This window comes from Apaloderma vittatum, unplaced genomic scaffold (assembly GCF_000703405.1).
Source record: "Apaloderma vittatum isolate BGI_N311 unplaced genomic scaffold, ASM70340v1 scaffold32128, whole genome shotgun sequence".
In the NCBI taxonomy this organism is placed as follows: Eukaryota; Metazoa; Chordata; class Aves; order Trogoniformes; family Trogonidae; genus Apaloderma; species Apaloderma vittatum.
The window spans coordinates 1895-22403 of NW_009730887.1; the positions used below are offsets into that span (position 1 = coordinate 1895).

The 20509-nt window shown below is 51.7% G+C and overlaps 1 protein-coding gene across 1 annotated transcript in view; it reads right to left on the reverse strand.

Moving 5' to 3' along the window:
- Positions 1-2556: 2556 nt before the first annotated feature.
- The window catches only part of SH3PXD2B (SH3 and PX domains 2B), a gene marked incomplete at its 5' end in the record, with an annotated part of 56716 nt that continues 38763 nt past the window's right edge, over positions 2557-20509 (reverse strand). Inside the window, 9 exon segments of the mRNA XM_009874954.1 lie at positions 2557-4025; positions 4028-4040; positions 4903-5028; positions 5498-5547; positions 6130-6374; positions 7633-7750; positions 9823-9927; positions 11434-11568; positions 16600-16625. Coding sequence (XP_009873256.1) covers positions 2557-4025; positions 4028-4040; positions 4903-5028; positions 5498-5547; positions 6130-6374; positions 7633-7750; positions 9823-9927; positions 11434-11568; positions 16600-16625 — 2287 coding nt within the window.

Sequence of the window (20509 nt, forward strand, 5' to 3'; positions counted from 1 at the left end):
GGGTAAGGCTGCGGGTATCAGCACCCTACTGAGGTGACACCCCCTCCAGCCCCCATCCCCAGTGACTCGGGCAATCATCCTGCCTTCTTGGAAGCTCTTTGGGATGAAGGGAGCGATCCTGTCACGCGCTCAATGAGCCAAATACAGTACTTGTGTCAGGAAAATGAAACACTACCAGTTCTGAGGCTCGGTCTGGGAGGAAAGCAGAAGTAGTCCTCATTTAGTACAGAGGCCACAGAAATAATACTGCCCCCTCTGAGGCAAGCTGGGGGCAGAGAGGTCTCTGCGACAGAAAGCAGAGACACTTCTGAGATGTAAAGGCCATTCAATAATGAGAGAGCAAGGACACAGTGGGGAAAGGACACACAGCCCCTGTGTGACACTGCCAGAGCAGACGGGGAGGGGGCACAGGTCCAGCCCCCTCCCCAGATCCGGCAGGGGTTAGATTTAGCTGCTGAGCAGCTCTGGCTTAACTCCTCCTGTGCCCATTCCTTTCATAAGCAAAAGGGATTTACTGGAGCAAGAGATGCACAGAGACAACGCAGCGTTGTTCCTCCAACACACCCTGCAACGCTTCTGGGAGCACATCAACACCTCGCAGCGTGCCATGCAAGGAACTCTGTTACTGGATTGATTTCCAGATGTATTGCTTATTGCCAGCTCAGGTGAGTCAACCTGATCAGAGGCTGATGTGCCACCAGAGAAAACTGCAGGTGGGAGGGAGAGGACTTGGCTGGAGACTGGGGTGCAAGAATTCCTATGGCTAAAAATGAAACTTGGGGCTTCTGGATATAAGGCCAGACTGGGATGGTCGGGGTTTCTCTATCAGATTAAACCAGGGCTTGGACAAACTGCCCCATCAGCCTCTCAGAACAACCGTGGCCTGAGGCACCACCATTTGCGTTCTCTATGCAGAGAAAGCTATCTTCAACTCCATGTTTCTAGGGTAGAAAATATGGGACAGGAAAGAGAGTGAGCATCTAGGGGAGTAGAGAATACTCCAGTTCTGCCAGCCTCAAATTAGAGGGAACTCTAAAATCGTTTTCAGCAGCAAAACAATGTGGCTGCAGAGCTGCAGCTGCAGCACTTACACTCACAATTAGACTAGAAAGGGCAACAGGGCTTGGTCAACAAGAAAACCACAGAAGCACCAGGTTTAAAGATCTTCCGGAGAGAGAAATGTGGCTCTGAATCCGTAAGTGGCCAAGTACAGAAGGGAAGAAAGCAGCACTAGGGAACAATGGTTCATCCTCCTGCTGTGATAAGCAACACTGCAGGCAAGACCAGGCTTGGCAGGCAGGAATGTGAGCACGAAAAAACCCCAGGCTCTGCTTGACCTGAAGCTCCTCGAACGGCCGCCATGCAGGATGAAATGAAAGTACCTGGAAGACAGGCAGACGGGGTGACAAACAAGGCAGGGAGCCCCTGAGCACCAGACGCACCTCGCAACTGGTTGTGATGAGGAGCTGAACTCCCACATTCCGGATTGCACTTGATAATATCAGCACCTACTGAAGGACCCACCTCCTGGCTGCTGCCCGCCAGCCCGGGGAAGCTTTGTGGGTCACAGGGACAGGTGGTCCCCTATTAGTCCAACAGGCAGGGCAGTCTGGGAAGGAAAGCGAAGCATCCTCTTTCCAGGGCTTTTGGGGTCATTTTGGTCCTCTGTGCCTTGCATAGTATTCTTCAGCTACCGAAGCAGAACACCTCTTGTTGTGTGGTTGCAGCACTGCAAGGAAGAAGCCTGCATAGCATCCTGAATCAGCACAGAGAGAACCTGTCATGTGTGTGTGCCTGTGTATATTTTTCTGTGTTTTTTTTTTTTTTTCTACCAGGAGGATGTTGAAGTTAACACTTGTCATTGTAGAGCGAGGAAGGACCAAGAGATGGTCCTGTGGCATATGTCAGGGGAGCAAGGCTCAGCCCTTAACTGGAGCACAACACCTGTGTCTGCACATGCACAGAGAGCTACAGGGACTCAGCTCTCAGCAACCATTCCTCCTTTTTGCCACATTCCCTACAGCTCTCCTACACACCTGGACTGTGCAACATGACTTATAACATTTAACCATGACCCTGATCCTCAGGGAAAGGAAAATCCTTTTGTGTGGCCTGATTTCATTCACTGGTACCATGCCATTTGTCACTTCTCTCCTAGGCTACTGCAGTATTTCTTTTTAATTCCCTGTACACGTGGCAGAAACATCTACTGAGGTCCATCTCTCCAGCTTGGGGAACCATGGTAGCTATCACATGCCACGAAGCTTGGTCAGAGCCACCCTGGCTGCATGGTGGGACTCCCAGCAGGGCTATAGGAGTGAAGCGCTTGGGGGAACGTGGGGAGGAGGGCAGGTGTGAGCACACAGGTGGGCAGAGGAGGCTGAGCTGCTCCCTCCATGCTGCCGACAACAGGCACCAGCTGGGGTGCGTGGGATCTCAATTATTATCTTTTCTTTTTTTTTAAAGCCAGCCTCACAGAAAACTATAAATTAATCTGCTAATTAAATATTCAGGTGAGATACCAGGGAACCTCCAGCCGTGCAAGCAGAGGAGTAGCTACGGCTTCTTCCGTAGGTAGTTGGAAGGGATCCAGCCCTCCCAGCACGGCCCCCCAGTCAGGACCTTGCAAAACCACCAGCCGCTGCTGTTCTTCTCACGAACTTCAAACAATGTCCCTTCTTTAAAGCTATTAGTCTCCTCATCACCCTCAAAATCTGCCACTGCCACATAGAGAGCTTCCCTGGAGATGTCCAGACTGGAAATGGGGGCTGAGGTCCTCTCCTTGGCTTCCCCTCTCTCCACCGGCTTGGAAAGAACCTTTGGGCTTCCGCTGCTTTTCACTTTGGCTTCGTCTTGGATGGAGGCAGAGAGGAATGGCTTAGCTTTCGGAGGAACCAGCATGGGCCTCCCTGGCACTGATGATGACCTAATTTCGGGTGCTTCCCGTGCTGGGGCCCTGACCTCCGCTGTGGGGCCGGAGGCAGGACCCCCTGTTTTCTTGGGAGGGGGTGGTCTGCGGGGTGGCACAACAGGGCGCTGCGGTGGGAGTTCTCTGGCCCCTGGGGTGTTTGCTGGGCCCAAGGGAGATTTGGGCAGTACCTCTTTTGCGGTTTGGCTGTCCAGCTTGGGGAGGGGTTTGCTCTCCGTGCTCGGTCGCTCCTGAAACCTTCCAGCAGCTTCCGAGGAGACCGCGGCATTACTGAAGGAGCTTTCACTGGCAGCAGTGTCCTGCTCTGAGGGTTTCTCTGGGCACTTCGCAGGTCTAAGCTTGCTCCGCAGGCTGCAAATGTCCAGTTTATCATCAGTTGGAGGTGGGTCAGTTCGGGGACCTGCAGCAGGTTTTGGCCTGATCTGAGGTCTTGACTTCAAGAATGGATTCTGGGCGATGGGCTCAGGCTTGTCCTCCACGGGCTCAGCTTTTGGCTTGGTTGGCTTGACAATGGGCCGTAGGTTTGGCTTCTTCACCTCTTTGGCTGACACCTTGTGTCCACATTCCAGCCCCATTTCGTTTTTCAGCTGGAAGAGTTTGCCTTTCTCTGGTTTCAGCTCTGGCTTCTTGCTGTCCTTCAGGGCCACCGACTGCTTGGGTGGGATCATGGGCAAAATCATACCTGGGGGCTTGGGGGGCGGCCTCTGCCTCTCCAGTAACTCGCCTTCTGATTTAATGATGGACTCCTTCCTGGGTGGCAGGCTGGGCTTCTCCTCTGTGTCACGGTCCGAGATCTCCTCGTAGCCACCGGCAAAGGCCAGGTCCCCGCTGTCGAAAGCCTCCTTTCCCTTCCAGTCTTTGGCCCACTTCCCACCACCATCCATCCCGTTAGGAGGAGCCTCCGGCAGGGGACGGCACGGCCCTGTGGCCTCCTCACCGGTGCTGCTGTCAGCCACGGCATCACCGAGCTGGAGCTGAGCCATCTCGTTGGGTAGCGGAGCCAGGAAATTCGGCCGGGAGGCATTGCTGGTTTTCTTGTACTTATCGATGAACGTGGCGGGGGCCCAGCCCTCCTTCTCCTCAATCTGAATGTAAGGTTCTTTTCGATAACCTGCCAAAGGGAAAGGAAAGCTCAGACATCCCATGCAGGAGCCCTCTTTGCACAAGAGGGGATGCTGGGTGTCTCTGACACGATGTCAGGTTGGCACACAGCCTCGGCGCCTCCATGCCCTGGCAACCAAAAGCCATGTCATCACAGAACTGGTATCCTAAGGGGAGGGGAACTCGCTAACAGTCTCTGCTATGGGGCTGAGGAACGAGCCACCTTCTCTGCCGGGTCACAGAACCGGGATGCCGGGTACCGGCGGGCGGCCCTCCGCGGCCGCGCGGGGGGGGGGAGCAAAGCGATGCTGCACGGAACAGCCGCCTCTGCCTGCTCCAGGAGTGGGGCTGGGACCTGGAAGGAGCCGACTGGGGCATCCGTAAAGCAAAAATCCTCTTAGAGAGGCACAGCTTACAATTTGAAAAGCAAAACTGCAGCTGCAAGAGAGATTCTGCAGAAGCCGGTGTGCTAGGAGAGTAGTTCTGGAAGGGCTTTTCACTTTACACACAGACTAAATAAGAAAAAACTCACAATCTCTAACCTCATTTGTGATGTGCTTTTAATTTCCACTAGCTCAGACAACACAGCACCCACACACTTGAGGGACAGGAGGTCACCAAGAGCACCAGGGACTCCGAAGCCTCATGAGCTCACATGGGTTTCTCTCCCACTTTGGGAGAGCCCTGGGATGTTAACAATCCACAGAGGCAATCACATGCACCACCATGCCCAGTTTCTACCCAGAGCACTGTGGTGAGCAGACCTTCTCTCCCTGGAAAGGAAGCTCCCTCTTAAAACAGATCCCAGGGCAATGGGAGTCAGCAGCACTGCACTGACATGAACATGTGAGAAGGGAAGATGACAGTCTCACCTCTACTTTCATTCCTGCCTGGAAGCTGATGCCATCAGGGATGGTGGTCTGGAAGTCAGCAATGGTGTAATATTCCTCTTCCACTTGAGGAGGGACAGGAGGTTTAGGCAGGTTCAAACCACGTGGCTATGACAAGAAAGAAAACCCACCAGTGTGTTGTGTGACACAACATCCACACAGCCCACAAGCCACAAGGCAGTATGGCCAGGCCATGGAGGTCAGCCATCCATCACGCAGCATCCTCACCTACACAAACTGGCAAACCATTTCCAGGCTAGGCAGAAAATTGTTTGGTACCAGAGCTCTCACTGACAGCAGTCACCCTCCCCAAAGGGAGGGAGCCAGTCTGCAGCCTCCCGCTGCCAACCCAGCCTTGCAGGACAGATGGGCCAAAAGTTTATTTAAGAACCACATGCAAAGAGAGAACTCTTAAGACAGCAGTGTGTACTCCAGCCTTGACCAAGAGCAGAGCACCCTCTGTAAGATCCCAGGGACAAGACCCCAGACAAAGAATAACCGGTGGCCAGAGCTCCTTTCAGTGCTCCCCTCTGACTCCCTTTGCCACTGCTGCTCTCCTACATCAGCTGGCACTTACTATGGTGAGATCCCGGCGAGGAGGGGGTCTCTGTCTCATCTTCGGTGACTCTGTGGAGGAAGAAATGCAGGTGCTGTTGAGTTTCTGACTTTTGGTCACATGTATGTTCAGAAAAGACAAGTGAAAGAGAAAAAAGAAAGGCAAGGACCAAGTTTGCCCCACGGGCAAGGAAGCCAAAGGAGGAACCTGTCTGCCCAGTACCCTGAGTGTCACGGGTCACACGGGTTTTGAGGGGATCTCACGGGAAGAGGAATCAGCTTTGCACATCAGGTGCTGCTGGGAAATACAGCTGAGGTCACCACGTGAAACTGCTTTTTCATTGCAAGTCTGACTCAGAAGACCTAGCTGGTATAGGGGTTAAAATGCCCCAGCTTCTGAGAGGAGATCATCTCCAGTCTGGGAGGGGGAGGCTTTTATCCCCATCACATTTGCTGATCCTCAGCACATCCCTGGCCAGCACTGTGCCTGTGCCCCACGTGCTGTGCAATGTCACCTCCAGACCTTGCTGCAGAGTTCACAGCGCCTGCAAGCCTTCTCTCTTCCTCACACCCCGTTACATCACCCAAAAGCCTGCAGGAAAGGCTGCATTGACACCTCAGCCACCACCAGCCTCCTCCTGACCAGCCACTTACTGCGTCTGATGTCAGCATTGTGCAGGGGACGGCTGTCAAATCTCCCGTCCCTTTGGCCAGGGAGCCCGTCTCTCTCTCGGCTCGCCATACTCTCGCGGCTCGCCATAACCTGCTGCCGGGAGACGCCATCCAGATCCAAGGCACACGAATGAGCGGAGGAGCCTGACCCCAGTTTCTGCGAGAACATCTCTCCATTCCCCTTTCTGAGGTAGGACGCGGGGGCCCAGCCTTCTTGGCCCTGATACCTGTGGTGGCAACAACAGCAGCGTCACCACACAGAGCCCCTGCGCGGCATCGGGGCCGGGAGCTCTTTCCAGAGGAGCGACCCACTGCGCTTGAGTCATGTTGAGCCCTTGGACGTCCCTGGAGCCAGAGCTCAGGACACACGTTGACTGAAGGTGACCTGGGCAAAACGAGCTTGCCCAGTGTCACGCTCCGTGGCACTTGGGCACCTGGAGAGCTCCAGCCATGACTAACGCTCCCGTGCAAGCTGGCTGCAGCCAGCGGGCCGAGGGCTAGGAACGGTGCGAAGCCTGATTTCCTTTTCACCTTGGCAATGGCACCTGTTCAGGAATGAAACACACTGGCAGGGGAAGCAGAAGAGGTTGCTGCTGGGATTGATGTACCTGGTGTTTGGAGCAAGCACAAGCCCTCTGCCTGTGCACCGGCAGCCTGGATCCCTTCCCTGCTCTAAATCTCCGTTTAGGAGAGAAACCAGCCCTGCGATCTGACTGAGAAACCACATCTGCAATGTCTCTGCCATGCCGGAGGGTCCCGTGCCAGCACCAGAGATTCTCCCTGCTGGCCAGGCTGCAGCCACTATGCTCAGATGGCATCAGCTACTGAGCTTGTAATTGCCTTTAGAGCCCTTGTGGCAGGTCTCCTCCACTTAAAAAGTCAATGGACATTTTTCCGGGATTTTGCTGCTGCCAAGCCCAGAGGTTCACTGTAAGGTTAACAAAATTGCAGCATGTGCTCCCATCGTGCTCAAGTCCGGCTGTTTGTTAGACCACAGATGAGGGAAAATGAGCTTCCAGGAGAAAAAAGCATCAGCTCAGGACAACCTGGATTCTTCGACCTCAGCATACCCTGCACAGAGCAGACCTGGCCCAGACAACAGCCCTTCTCCACAGAAGCCTCCTCACGCAGCCAGAGGATCCAGCCCCCGGGACACTCACTGGTTTTCCCATCAGCAGCACATGGTGTAACACTAATGCTCTCACATCGGTTCACTTTGCACTGCTGGGGCATGTGATGCCGTGCCACAGTCCACTTCTCGACACTGGAAATTGGCAGATTTTAAAGATGTTTAACCACAGCTATGCTTGGCTGAAGCCCTGAATGTCAGCTAACCTTAGTCAGCAGTCATGGAAAGAAATGAGTTCTGGTACCCTGCCCTTCCCAATATCCCAGACTTGCCTTTGGACTGAACATCTCACACGCATCACATCTCTGCTTTGCACAGCCCCAGCTGCAGCACCAGGGAAGAGATAGGGACAGTACCTGATTTTCCACCAGCCCTCCAGGTTCTTCTGGATCACCACCACCACAGCCCCTTTGTCCAGGTTCATTTCATCCTGGTCTCTTGCCGTATATGGGTATATAACGGTGTACTTCTCCTCTGTTGGAAAGAAAGAGCACTTTCACAGAGATACTGTTTTATGGAAACCTGGACCCAGTTGAACGATGGCTAAGTGTGCTATATAATGACAATTCCAGTTTTAACACAGGTGCAAACACGCAGAGATACACAACCATTCATAAAAGAAATGCCAGTGAAATGTATTTCAAAACAAACCCAGATGCATTTTGAAATGCAAGCTTTGGTGAATTAAACCGGCACTAGCAACCGGCTTGCTGTCTAAAAAACAGTTCCCCCTCTCCCTTGGGACTAAAGACTGTAAGACAGCTCTCCTTTCACCTGCTCTTCACAGAAGCCCTTCCATGCATCCACCTCAATTCAAATTTCTGTCACAGAGCCTTTAAAGAAGAACAGTCCTCTGTACAGGGAAAGGAATCCCATGGGCATCAGGGAGTAACCCCCCCACACAGACGTGCTTGCACACACGCCTATCAAACCGCTCTACAACAGCAGGTCTACATTAACGGCTCCGTTCAACAGCTGGGTCCTCCAAGACATTGGTCAAAGCCACATGGGGAGCCTGGAGGAGAGTCTGATGTCCTGCTCACTAGACCACATGAGGGAAAGCAGGGACATGGATGCTCTTCTCTTCAAGAGGAAGAGGAAACACCCTAACAGCCATGCGGGCATGTCAGACAAACAGGTCCATCCCTCCATCCCGCTCACTCACCTTGTCCTGTCCTCTCTGGAAGAAACCCAGGAAAGCAATTGCCTGTGCTTAAGCAGTGCCACAACAGGGAGAAGGCCATTTTGGTAAAAGTCCACCTCCATTCATATATTCCCATCATGCAAGTTTCCTGGACTCATCTTCCTGGACCAGCACAGCGCTTGAAGGGCCTAATTTCCCATCCCCTTCATGCAAACGAGTCAAAGCAGAAAATGGCCTGTCACACCCAGCAAAAACAAGCTGGCTCTTCTCCTCCTGACCCCACCTGACCCATCAGTCCCAGGACCATGGCTCAGAGGAGTTACTTTTATGGGAACTAAGTCAGCACTTGCAAGAAGTCTGCATACATGTGTTGGGGGAAAGCAGAAATTCTAGCCTCTGTACCCAAACCAAACATCAAAAAGTGAGGGGGAACATCTGACAGAGTAGAGATGGACAAGAGTGGGCCTAATGGAAGGCTGAGGAGCATGTATGGCAGGCATTGAAGACAGATACAAGCAGGGTTCATCACATGCAAAGCAAACAAACATGCAGACCACAAGGCTCCAAGCACAGAACACACGCAGCCAAACAAGTCTCTGTGAAGTCCACCTTGACCCCATCCACTGGTGTACAAGTCCCCAAGAGTCCGACGGCGGCCAACGTGCCTGGGCAGAGACCAGTATCTCCATGGGACTGGGAAGAGCATGTTGGGGAAGCAGGAGAAGGACAAGAGAGGATGTAAGGGAGTGGCACTTCAGGTCCAAGAGGAGACAGGGCTGACACTAGCGAGTGGCACAGAGACTGTACTCACCTGGAGTCCTCTGAGGGCCCTCCCCAGTGCAAGCCCCCCTCCCATATTCATCTCCCCAGATGAGGGGCTGAGCCAGCTACAGCACTGCTGTGAGCACAGAGTAGTCAATGGAAAGGATGTGTTCTCCAGGGGCGTTTCAGATTTGCTCTAAGCAAAGGTTGCAAACTTGTTATTCTCATAACATGAGCTCATGCAAGCTCTTCGTTCTGCATGGGTTTAGGAGATACGTGAATTGTCCTAGGATATGAGCTTTGCTCCTCCTCCACTGCAGGTAAAACAGCTCCCTGGGACTTAAAAGAGGCATTGGGATGGCAGGACTGAGTGTTCCCTGGAGGTGGCATCTTTAGCCCCTCTTTGGAGGAGCAGAAAGGACAGCAGACACACCACCAGTATCCAGCTCCCACACTCCTGCTGCAGCACTGGAGCAGAGCACTAAGCAGGCAGGACCATCATGGGCAGGCATGCCTGAACAGCATGTGTGCGTCTGTCCTTCCCCAGGCTCATGCCCTGCTTAAGTCAGAGAGTCCTGCAAGCAATTCCATGCAGTTTGGCAGAAAGATGCTAGGGCAGATGTCTCCAGCAGCTTCTTACCTTCATCAGGCTGCATTGAGAACTCATCCTGGACACCATCCTGCGCCTCCAGACAGGTCGCTGGCACCCAGCCTTGCTCCTCTGATGTGCTCACAAACCACCAGCCTGAGAAGAAAACACCAGACAGCTCAGCCAAGGGCTCCCTCCAACCAAAAGCCCCCTCCCTCCCTCCCTTCCAGCCATGAACCTGGGGGGCTTTGCTCCCTCCTTGCTGCCTACATGAGAAGCTGGGGTGACCCCAAAGCAACAGAGCAAGCGCTATCCAAAAGGGAGTGCAGACAGCAGAATGGGAAAATCACAGCTAAATGATATCTAAATGTACACTTCCTTCCCTACAAAAAAACCAAGGGAGGCTCTAAGAACTGAATGGCTCCAGTCACTGCATTTGCTTTCCTCTTCTTTTTCCCTTCATGGTTCATTTTTCCTCAGTCTAGGTCAGCAAGCTCAGGCTAATTAGCAGAGATGAATACACTGTCTGCAAATCGATAGCTGACTCCTGCTGTGCTCTCACCTTCTTTACGTTTGTAGAAACAGCAAATTTTAAAAGCTAAGAGCAAATGCAGGATTAAAACATGATCTCTCCCAGTAGAAACCCAGCCAGCTCCATAGTGGCCACAAACAATTCTGGGCCACCCTGGGTGTCCAATCAAAATAAATGTGTGCTCTTCAGTTATTAAAAGCACAAGCTATTTGTGCCTTTAGAGGGAAAAAAATAAAGACTGCGCATTATCCTCAGAATCTCACCAGTGAGTCATTTAGAAAGACAACTAGATTGTTGGGGAGGGAATCAGCAGCTACCTGCATGGAAGGGAAAACCAGGGCTGACATTTGATAAATAAATTATTTGCCATAGCTTTTGAATTGGCTGTGCTAATAAGTTTCGCTTGCTTCAGGGTTGCTTTTATTTTCCTCATTCTCAAACATAGCTGCAGGTGCAACTAATCCTCCAGAGACCAGCCTTCCAGAATTTAAATCACAATTTGTCTTTAAACCCCTCCAAGAAACTTCTGCTAACTTCTGGGAATAAATTCCCCTTTTCAGCAAGCTGCAGAAGCTGGGTCCACGATATGACTTCATCCCTTTGCAGAGGCTGAGAGCAAGTTTAAGTTTTGAAGCAGGCAAATAACTCGGCTGCCTGCCCCACTCCACAGCCGAGTGCTTCCTTGTGTTCAGAAGCAGGAACTGCGAACACACAATGGGGGCTTTCAAGGGCATCATGAGAATGTCCCCTTCTGTCGCCAAAACAAGCCTGCCAACTCTAGGAATGGCTTTTGTCCTCAGGACCCATCAGCCCAAGCTTTTCAGCACAAAGAAGCATAAAGTAGAGATTGTAAAAGATGGAAGGTGCCTGGCACTTAGCACACAGGGAATCAGTCCTTCCCTTTGGAGAAAGCCTGGAGGTCTTGTCCACACTTATACAGCCAGCCTGAAGTTGCTTCCTCCACGTCCCATCTCAGCTGACCATCCCAGGACACCCCTGTGAGGTGCCCAGAGGCTGTTTCGCTTAAGTTGCTATTAGGAAAACACTGACAATACAGGATTGCTATTTCTGCCCCTGCTCTGCAATGCAGAGTAGACCCAAGGCCCCCTGCCAAGACAAACTCTCTGTACCTGATTCATTCTTCTCAATGATATCCACCAACTGGCCCACACACAAGCTGATCTCGGAGCTCTCCTGCTTCCGGTAGTCTGCCACCACGACATACTGCTCCAGCACCAAGGGGTCGACCGACGCGGAGTCAGCTCCTGCACGGGGGGGACAAGAACCGACCCGTGTACCAGGGTCAGCACCATCTCCCGAGAGCACTGGTCACCGCTCCCGAGCATCTTCTGGCCTGTGAGCAGCTCCAGGACACCTTGGGGACCCCAGCGTGAGAGATGTGAGCCACAGACTTTGGCAGAGTGAGGTGGAGAGAGAGACCAAACCAGCAGCCAGGTGAGATGGGTACAGCCAGGTGAGACCCTTCACTTGCTAACCACCTTCCTGCTTACAGAAAGAATCACCCAAGCAATCTCACCACCACCACAGATGCCTGGTCCCCGAGGGGGCACAGGGCCCAGAGCAGCCTCCTGTGCACTGGCATCAGCTGCCCCAACACACGGACCAACTCACATACAGCCTACAGCAAGTTTTGCTCGTCCTGGCTAAAGAGCCCGGACACCCAGGCAGGGGGGCAGTTTGCAGGGCAAGGTAGCAGCTCCCTGTCCTCACTGCCCTTCTGTACTTCAGCCACTCCTCACAACTCACCAGCACCGTTTGCTCTCTCTGCTATTTGCCCCACTGACTCTGCTCAGCTCCTCCCGCAGGAGATCCCTATTTTAGGTCAAAAAAAAAACCACAAACAACAAACCCACCCCGAGATGAAGTAAAAGCCCAGGACACACCGAGAACAAAGCTCTTCTTCGGCCAGAAAGAGACTCGACACCGGGTGGAGAGGCGGGAGCGGCAGCGATCGCCGGGGGCTGCGCCATCGGCTGCGCCGAGCCCGGCGGGGCTGCAGGTGGCACTGCTGGCTAAGGGGACACACCGCAGGCTGCGGGGACACGCTGTGGCACCGTCAGTCCCCTCCGCTTCCAGGGGACAGCAGCCAGGCACAGCAGGGCAAGGCTGGTGGTACTTTTTTTGCAGGTGCCTTTTCTTTCAGGAGTGCTCTGGCTGTAGCTGCACTCCACGTTGCTTGCGGTGGTAGCGCTGCAGCAGAGGTTGTTGCATCCATCGCTGCTTTAGAAACACGGCCCCAGGTTTGTCCCTGTACCCCAGGCAAAGCCACCCTTTCCCTGCACAGAGGCTTTCTATCTGCGGGCAGACCACAAAATGACCCAGGGCTTTGCAGGCTCATGTGTGCAGCCCCTCCAAGCCAGGCGTTTGCTGGGGCTCTGCCTACCGCTAAGCCAGCCGCCAGGCATTTGGTTACCCAGAGCACCCGCAGCACTCGTCTCATCTGCCTCCAAGAGCCTTCAAGAAGTAAAAAGAATAATGAAACTCTTGCCCACGGCTCCCTTCCACTTTGAGCCCTGGCTCTGGCCTCCAATCCAACACTTTGCTTTGCGGCTTTGCAACCTGCCAGATGAGGACACAATTATATTACCCTGCTCTCCCCAGGTGCAGTAAGAATTAATATTTGTCAAGTGCTTTGGAAATAGGATAGCGTTAGTTATTACAGCACAAGACGAATCATGCACCCGAGTTGAATTTACAGGGGCTGTACATGTACAGTGGGGAGCCTCAAGTTTTGGGTCTGGGCACAAATAATCTGGCTCATCCCTCTGGCTGCTACAGCACAGCAGAGATAGGGGACAATTACCTCCCTGTCTCTGAAGGGTAGGAAATTACCTAAAGAATGGTGGTCCCTTGGGACAGTTAGGTGAAATGCAGCAAAGAAACTCAAGACTATGTTATCAGGAACAAGTTTCTACGGGCAAGTGCACATACACTGCAAGAAGCCCCAATGGCTCCCCCGCCATATAAGATGTCTCAGCCTGACAAAACATCTTTCCAATGGGGGAACCTATTGCAGGGCATAGGTTCCGCCATAGGAAACCTAGTGTGGCATACTCATTCCAGAAGGGTATGAGTAGAGATGGAAAAGACCTAGCAGGTCTTCAGCAATCCTAGGATGCTCTGCTGCTTCACTGAGAAGTTCTGTGCACAAGGTCACAACCTCTCGAACTCCTTCTGAGAAAGACCACAACAAGATTTAAATGAACAATGTGTCTTCAGGCTAGTCTTATTTAAAGGAAAAGGAGGCAAATTGTCTGTGTTATTCTGGTATAAACAGCACTCTGCAGAGCTCCAGGTGAACTGGCCAAGTGCAGAGGGTCTATTACTGCTAATGAAAGCTTCCTCCATACCAAAACCCAGAGGTGGGGCACCAGACAGAATTAAAAATAGCCCTCTAAAGTGAATGGTGGATGCTAGCACTATCTGTTCTACGAGCTCAATTAAAGGCTTGTGCTTAAAGTGATTAGAGGATCTACCCAGCCCCTGAGAGAAGAATAACAGTCATAGGAAAAGAGATGTACTCTCCTTTCTGCCTCCCTCACTATAATTATACCCGTTGCTCTGAGGCTATTTGTAGTTTCAGCAGGTAATTCTGGATCCTCCAATGTACCTATTAAGCCAGCAACAGAAGTGGTAAACTGAGCTTGGAGGAAGAAGTAGGAGTTAATTTCAGGAGCATCTTCACCTGGTATAATTGCCCTCAACCACAAAAATACACAAGTTTACAACAAAACATCCTATATATGGGCAAATTTGGGTCTCTTAAGAATAGCAGTGGTGTATCCCTTGCCATCTAAGATGAAAGACAGTACTAAAGCTCTGCAGCTGGGATGGGAGAAAGCATTAGTACAGCCCAGAGCCCACCAGAAATTTGAGTTTTGCAGACAGCTGTAGGCAGGAGCACAGACTGTGTATCCTGAACACCTCTCACTGAAGATCAGTCCCGCAGAAGAGATTTTCTCCCTGCTCTCACATGAAGTGGGCTGCATTGTACTCTTTATAAGCCATCTCATTTCTTCAGGGATTCTTCTAGAAGTGGAAACCAATCACATGGAAATACCATCCACCAGTGGAGGTTTAGAAAGGTTCCCCTACAGCTGCTGTAGGATACAAGAGCTGTATTTTCACTGTCTCTCATTTGACTGAATACCGTGGGTCAGGGTCTCTACGCCATTGCAGGCACATCACATAGCACAGCAAAAGGGACACGGACACACAAGAAAGCATTTAAAATAAAACTGACAGGGGGATATTGAACTCTCTGCTACCCTCCTTGAGCAGCCCCACCCAAATATAAACTCTGGAGGCAGTTTCAGGTTCCCCTGCACCGAGTGCTGCAACGAACCCATGACTCTCCATCTGTTCTTTCTGTTGAACTGTGAGAGGAGAGAACAGAAATGCTTAAAACAGCCTTGGAGACTGATATGATAACTAGTTTTAGTTGTAACTAAATCAGTGGCCAAGTCAGTCTCCAGAGTCCCATAGTTTGGGGAATAATCCACCTCCCTGCAAGGTGCAGGCTGTAAAGAGCCTAGGTCCGTGCCTAAGGCTGAGAAACACGCAAGATTACAAATATCGGTAAAAACCTAAGCAGAGGAAGCAGAATTTCTTTCCAGTGTGCACTTACACCCAAATCCTCCTCACAACAGCAAGTGTCACTTGAGTCTCTTGGTCACCACAGGAGGTTGAAGGCAGGCAGCACTTTAAGCCACTTCGCATCCCAGTATTTGCTTAAAACTCCTTTCAAAACAGGGCTTGCTCCTACGAGGAGCTCAGGACTCTTTCCAACACTCTACTGAAGAGCAGTTCACCCTCTCTGCAGCAATTCTGGGAAAAATAAGCAATTGGAAAATTGCTTATGGGAAAATAAAATGACCACCCCAAGGTCCAGCTTTGACAGACACAACTTGCTCCAGTCAGAGTTTGAGGAGAAAATGTTGTCCAAAGGTTTTAACCATACTGGTAAATCCTTTCTAGTCAATCAGGAGAGCAACCAGTTACGATCTGCCCATGAGAACGGACCAAACCAGGAGCCACTGTTCAAGCAGGCAACATCTGAGCTTCTCATACGCATCCTACAACTAGTCTCAGTTAAGATGCTGGGATACTATCAGTTTTTGAGGGAGGAATGACCTGCACCTCCAGTGAAAATAAAGTGGAATCAAGTTTTTGAGTCCCCCCGTACCTTTTCTCTCTCCTCTGAGAGGAACTCACTCATCTACAAGTGCATTTGCTTACACAGCTTATGGCAGTGCCAACTCTCTCCACCCAGCCAAGATTCAGACCTTCCTTCCCTAAGACTCTCACACTATTTCTACATCTTCTGTGGCTCCAGTAGTTGAAAGATGCCCTCCCTAATTCATGGATTGAAGGCACTTCCCCTCCTCTGTCTTTTGTCTCTTTCTGAGAAGCTCAGATAACCACTAAACCACACCAACTAGGAGGTCTTTCAGAGATGTTTCTCTCTCTTGAGGAGGAGGGGTAGAACATCCCAGAACTAACCATCCACCCAAAGGGTCCCAGTTGGTGCAATCACAAAGCAGAACATGCTGCTGCATTGGAAGACTTTCAGCCTCACGCTGACCCTTCTCTGGACTTGGGAAATTTTGCATCTCCATCCTCCTGGCTGTAGACCAAGCCCTGCCTTTCACCCAAGACCCGTGACTCAGCCCCTGCTTGCAGACCTGAACCAACAGCCAAGTGCCAGTCCCAGCCCGACGTACCTCCTCTGCACTACTGGCCCGCGTCCACCAGCCACCACAGAAAGATACATGAGGTGTGACAGCTTGTTGCAAGGGGCTTGCCCACCCAGCCTGAGCAGGTGTCCCCCCTGCGAAAGGCAAAGCAAGAGCAAGGGCCAGGTAGCGAGCGGCTGTTAGTACCTCTCTGCAGGAAAGAGGCCGTTCTCTGGATAAACCCTGATGGAGGAACAAAATGATGGGAGAGAAGGCATGAGGTGGGGAGGGAAATGAACTTGAGGGTGGCAGAAATGGTGGCAACAACTCAATTAATGAGTCAATAGGGAGGCCAGCACAGGTGTACATCCCACCTTTGGGAGCGTCATGGTTTGGGCAGGGGACGTGGGACTGGGACTTGGAGGCTGCAGTGAAATCCCAGGCAGATGGAGGGGGCACACCATGTCAGGGAGCTCCAAGGAGGAGTACAGCAGGGGTTTGGCTCGTCATGGGGCCAGGCCCTCGCCTCACTCCAGGAGGCCATGATTGTGAGTGAAAAGAGGAGCTGGTGGAACCAGTGGAGAGGAAAGGAGTCCTTACCAGACCTCTTCTTTCCAATGGGCTCCCTGAAAAAGAGAAGGAACAGCGTCAGCAGAGGGATAGGGCAGATGTGTTGTTGGCCAAGGGACAAACCTACCCAGTAAAACACAGCAGTGCTGGCCCTGGCAGGGCCGTTGTCCTCCCTAAACCAGCCAGTGTCTCCCTGGGTGACATGGGACATCACCAGCCTTGCAGATAGCCCATCTCTCACCTCCTTTCATTTAGTAATTTAATGCTTTTGACTTTCCCAGGGTGAGGCTCGGTTGCTGGCCTGGTGTCCTCAGTGACATCTCCCACCACGTCACTTGGTGAAGGTGGGCGGGTTGAGACAATCTGGCAGCAGAGCCAGAAGCTGGGGAAACCCAAACCCCTGAAACCACTCTCAGCACAGACCACAGCTCCCACAGAAGTGGGCACCAGTTCAAAGACAGACAAAGAGAAAAATACCGAAGCTCCTCCATGTCCCGTGCTTCTCTCAGGGACAAGGATGGGGAGCGGTTGGGGAAGGGTCAAACATTTCTACCTCAAAACAGGACAAACCATTAAAGTGTTGCAGAAAGGACAAACACCAGGGCTGTGCAGCAGCAAAAATGCCTTCAGGACACAACAAGCAGGAACTATTGGTGGTTATGAGGAGGCAATGAGGTAGCTTCAGCCCAAGCCCTCTTGCTATGGCCAGTGCTGGCCACACCGCTGGTGAGATGGGTTAGAAACCACTGGTCCTTGGTCCCTTCTCTTAATGGAATGTTGCCAAGAGACATGGTTGCTGAACAGCCTCAAACCCAGGGCACAAGCACCACTCTCTTTAGGCACGATGCAATCTGGGGCATTTCATAATTAAAAAACAAACACCGAAACAAGGAAAATACGTGCCCAAAAAAGCCTCAAAAAATCGCGGGTAACAAACCAAGACACCCAACTAGCCTGAACCCCAAACAAATGCACCAGCCCAGTCCCTAGCCCAGCCACAGTGGCCCACATCTCTACCAAAGGACTTTCACATCATTCACCACTGTGGCCTTGCAACGCTGCTGTACTGTGGGGTGATGGCAACCTGCTCCCTGTTCACTTACAGAGGAGACTGCCTTCCCTGCTCCTCAGACTCACACACGTGACACATCAAGACCATCTGGCCAAGAAGAAATATTCTGTTACCAGGGGATATCCGTGTTACTTCCAGAAAGAGTAACAAGTACAGAGCAGGCACTGGAGCTTCCAAGTAGGAGAACATTCACCTGGTGGTAAGGGGACCCTCCTGAGGCCTGGAGGTGCCTGACCGCTGCTTGGGAAGTTGGTTGGACCAGCCCAGATGGACCCCCAGGAGCCCCTTCATCTGCTTATCAAGCCCACTGGCAAGCAACTCTCTCCTCCTCCCCTGCCTTTGTTTTCAGTCCAAGCAGAGAAATCCCTCCATGCTCAGCAAGAAAGCCAGCCAGAGCTGAGCTATGCTTTGTTCTCTTTCAAGCTTATCTGCATTTTCAGACCATAATTACTGCAGACATTTTATCCCCCTAAAGCGATGGAGCGATGCGGGGACTCAGCTGCCTTCAAACACTGCCTGCCCACCCTGGCAAAGGGTTCTGCTTGCAATGCCTTATCCTCTTGGTTCCCCGTTCCCCCTTCCCCTTCCACCTTAAACCTCTAGTACTCATCCATGGAGCTGCCAATAAAAGTAAATTAAATGCAATGAAGATGGACTAGAAACAAACAGGACATGGTTATCTAGAAACTGGAGACTAGCTGTTAAATTCAGACTGTGCAGAGACCTGAATACCACATTCCAGGTGGAGGAATCTACTGGATAGAGCATCCCCAAGACATTTCTAAACAGAAACATAGCAGAGCTAAATGAGAGTTTACCAATAAGCCTCACTGAATTTGCCCCACCTCAGCAATGTGGCAAGGAAGGGAGGCGACACAAAGCCAGGTGAGCATGGTGGAGATCAGCAGGTGGGCACGGCACCCTCGTGCTGACAGGAGAGCGCTGATGGAAATAACTCGTTTTTCCCCTGCCATCTGCTAAACCTATTACTGTAACTCATCGCCCTGTTTCCTTTCACCGGCTGCTCCATCTGAGTGTGGGGGCAAGGAAGGAGCTGCAATTTCACTTTGCTGCTGGGTTGTTCCTGGCACAGACACAAAGAGCTGCAGGTCTGAAGACCAGAAGCCTCAGCCCACTGCCTCAGAGGGGGCAAGAGCTCAGACAAGACAGGAAACAGCAATAAACTCCCAGCAGCATCTCCTCCTCCTCCACTCCCCATGGACCAGAGAAAGGCATGCAGCAGAGCCTGCACGCACAGCTTCCTGGAAAGCAGTGGCTCCAGAAGAAGAGAGGAAGGAAAGGCCACTCTGCTTTGCACTGTGAAACTCATTTAGCTCTCACCCCAACAACAGCCAGGCTGTGCAGATGAACCAGGCACTCACAGCAGTTTCACAGCTACGACTGTGTGCCACCAGCCAACCAGCTGCACAGAGCTTCCCAGGTGGTAAAACCAGGGCCAGTTCTCCAGCTGCTTCCCAGGACTTTTCCACCTCCTTTTTGGGAACACTGAAGGCACGGGTTCCTGTGTGACCAGCATCTCACTTAAAGCACTGAGACAACAAGATGGTCTCAGGGTGCAGTGAGCTCAGTGCAGCGGGGTTCAAGAACCTACTAAACCCCCAGTGCAATCCTGAAAGGAAACTTATACGCATGGAGCACTCTTATCACTAATTAGTAATCCCCATGGCACTTATTTTTTAGGAAAAGCAAGTCAGGTTTCTCAAGCATATTCTCTAGTGTATCAGAGAGTATGCCTCTGGATCCAGCGGTGGGAAGGAGTGAGATGGGGAGCACAAGCCTGCAGAGAGAGCATGAGGCAAAGCTTGGAAGGTAGGCTGAGAATATGCACAAACAGGCTGTTTTTCAACAACATGTAGGCGAGCTGTTAAGCTCTTTACTGCAGGATGCTGTGGACACTGAAAATCTTCATGGACTTAAATGGTCATAATTCAGGCAAGTAATGCTATTAAAAGCTGTTAATTACAAAACCAGGAAGACCCTAAAGGCTAAAACAGCGTCTAAAGGAGAGATGTTAGAAGCTTGCTTGACTTTAAACTCTTTCCTAAGGCACTCATGTCTGGTGGCTGCTGGGTAGGTAGACTGCTGCGTGCTGCAGGGAGGTGGCTCTGAGGTTGCCACGCAGAAGAGCCCACCTTGCAGTGGAACTCACGGCTGGAAGGAACCTCAACATGCAGCTTGGAGACCTCAGCACCACCCCTGCTGCCCCACAGCCAGCTCATGGAGCAGGAGAGGGACAGCAGAGCACCAACACAAGGAAGACAACTGCAGCTGCTGCAAAGCCAACCACACCACAGCCACGATCAACATGCAAAATGAGACGGATCTGAGGTCACCATTCCAAGAAAATAACTCCCATAGGAAAAAAATAAGCTCCTGTAAAAAAATAAATCCTTCCGTAATACAGTAATGTCATCAAAATAGCTATCAGGAGGTAGTTCATCCTGTAAATATTCAGCAAGCTTGGAGATGTTAGCAAATTTTATGCAGGCGAGAGAGACTGAGAAATGGGGTACAAGAGAGCTCTTGTTTGTGAGAACTGATGTTTAGCTAATGCTCCACTGAGCACTGAATGGAGCCCCTGTCCCCCAAGCTCCAGTGCCAGTGCTACCCCTGTGCTTAAACACTGGAGAGTTGGCCATGCTGAACCTTCAGGCTCAGAAAGCTGCCCTGTTAGCACAGAAAATCAAGTGGTTTGTCCATGCAAGGGGCTTACACTGGCACAAAGCATGTTTTCACAGAATGCATTCAACTCCTTTGATACTTCTGTCTGCTGTCATCTAGGAAAGGCAGCTCTCAGCCGAGAGTGAAGCAGACCGCTATTTTGGAGCTGAGATCTAGCCTGAGCTC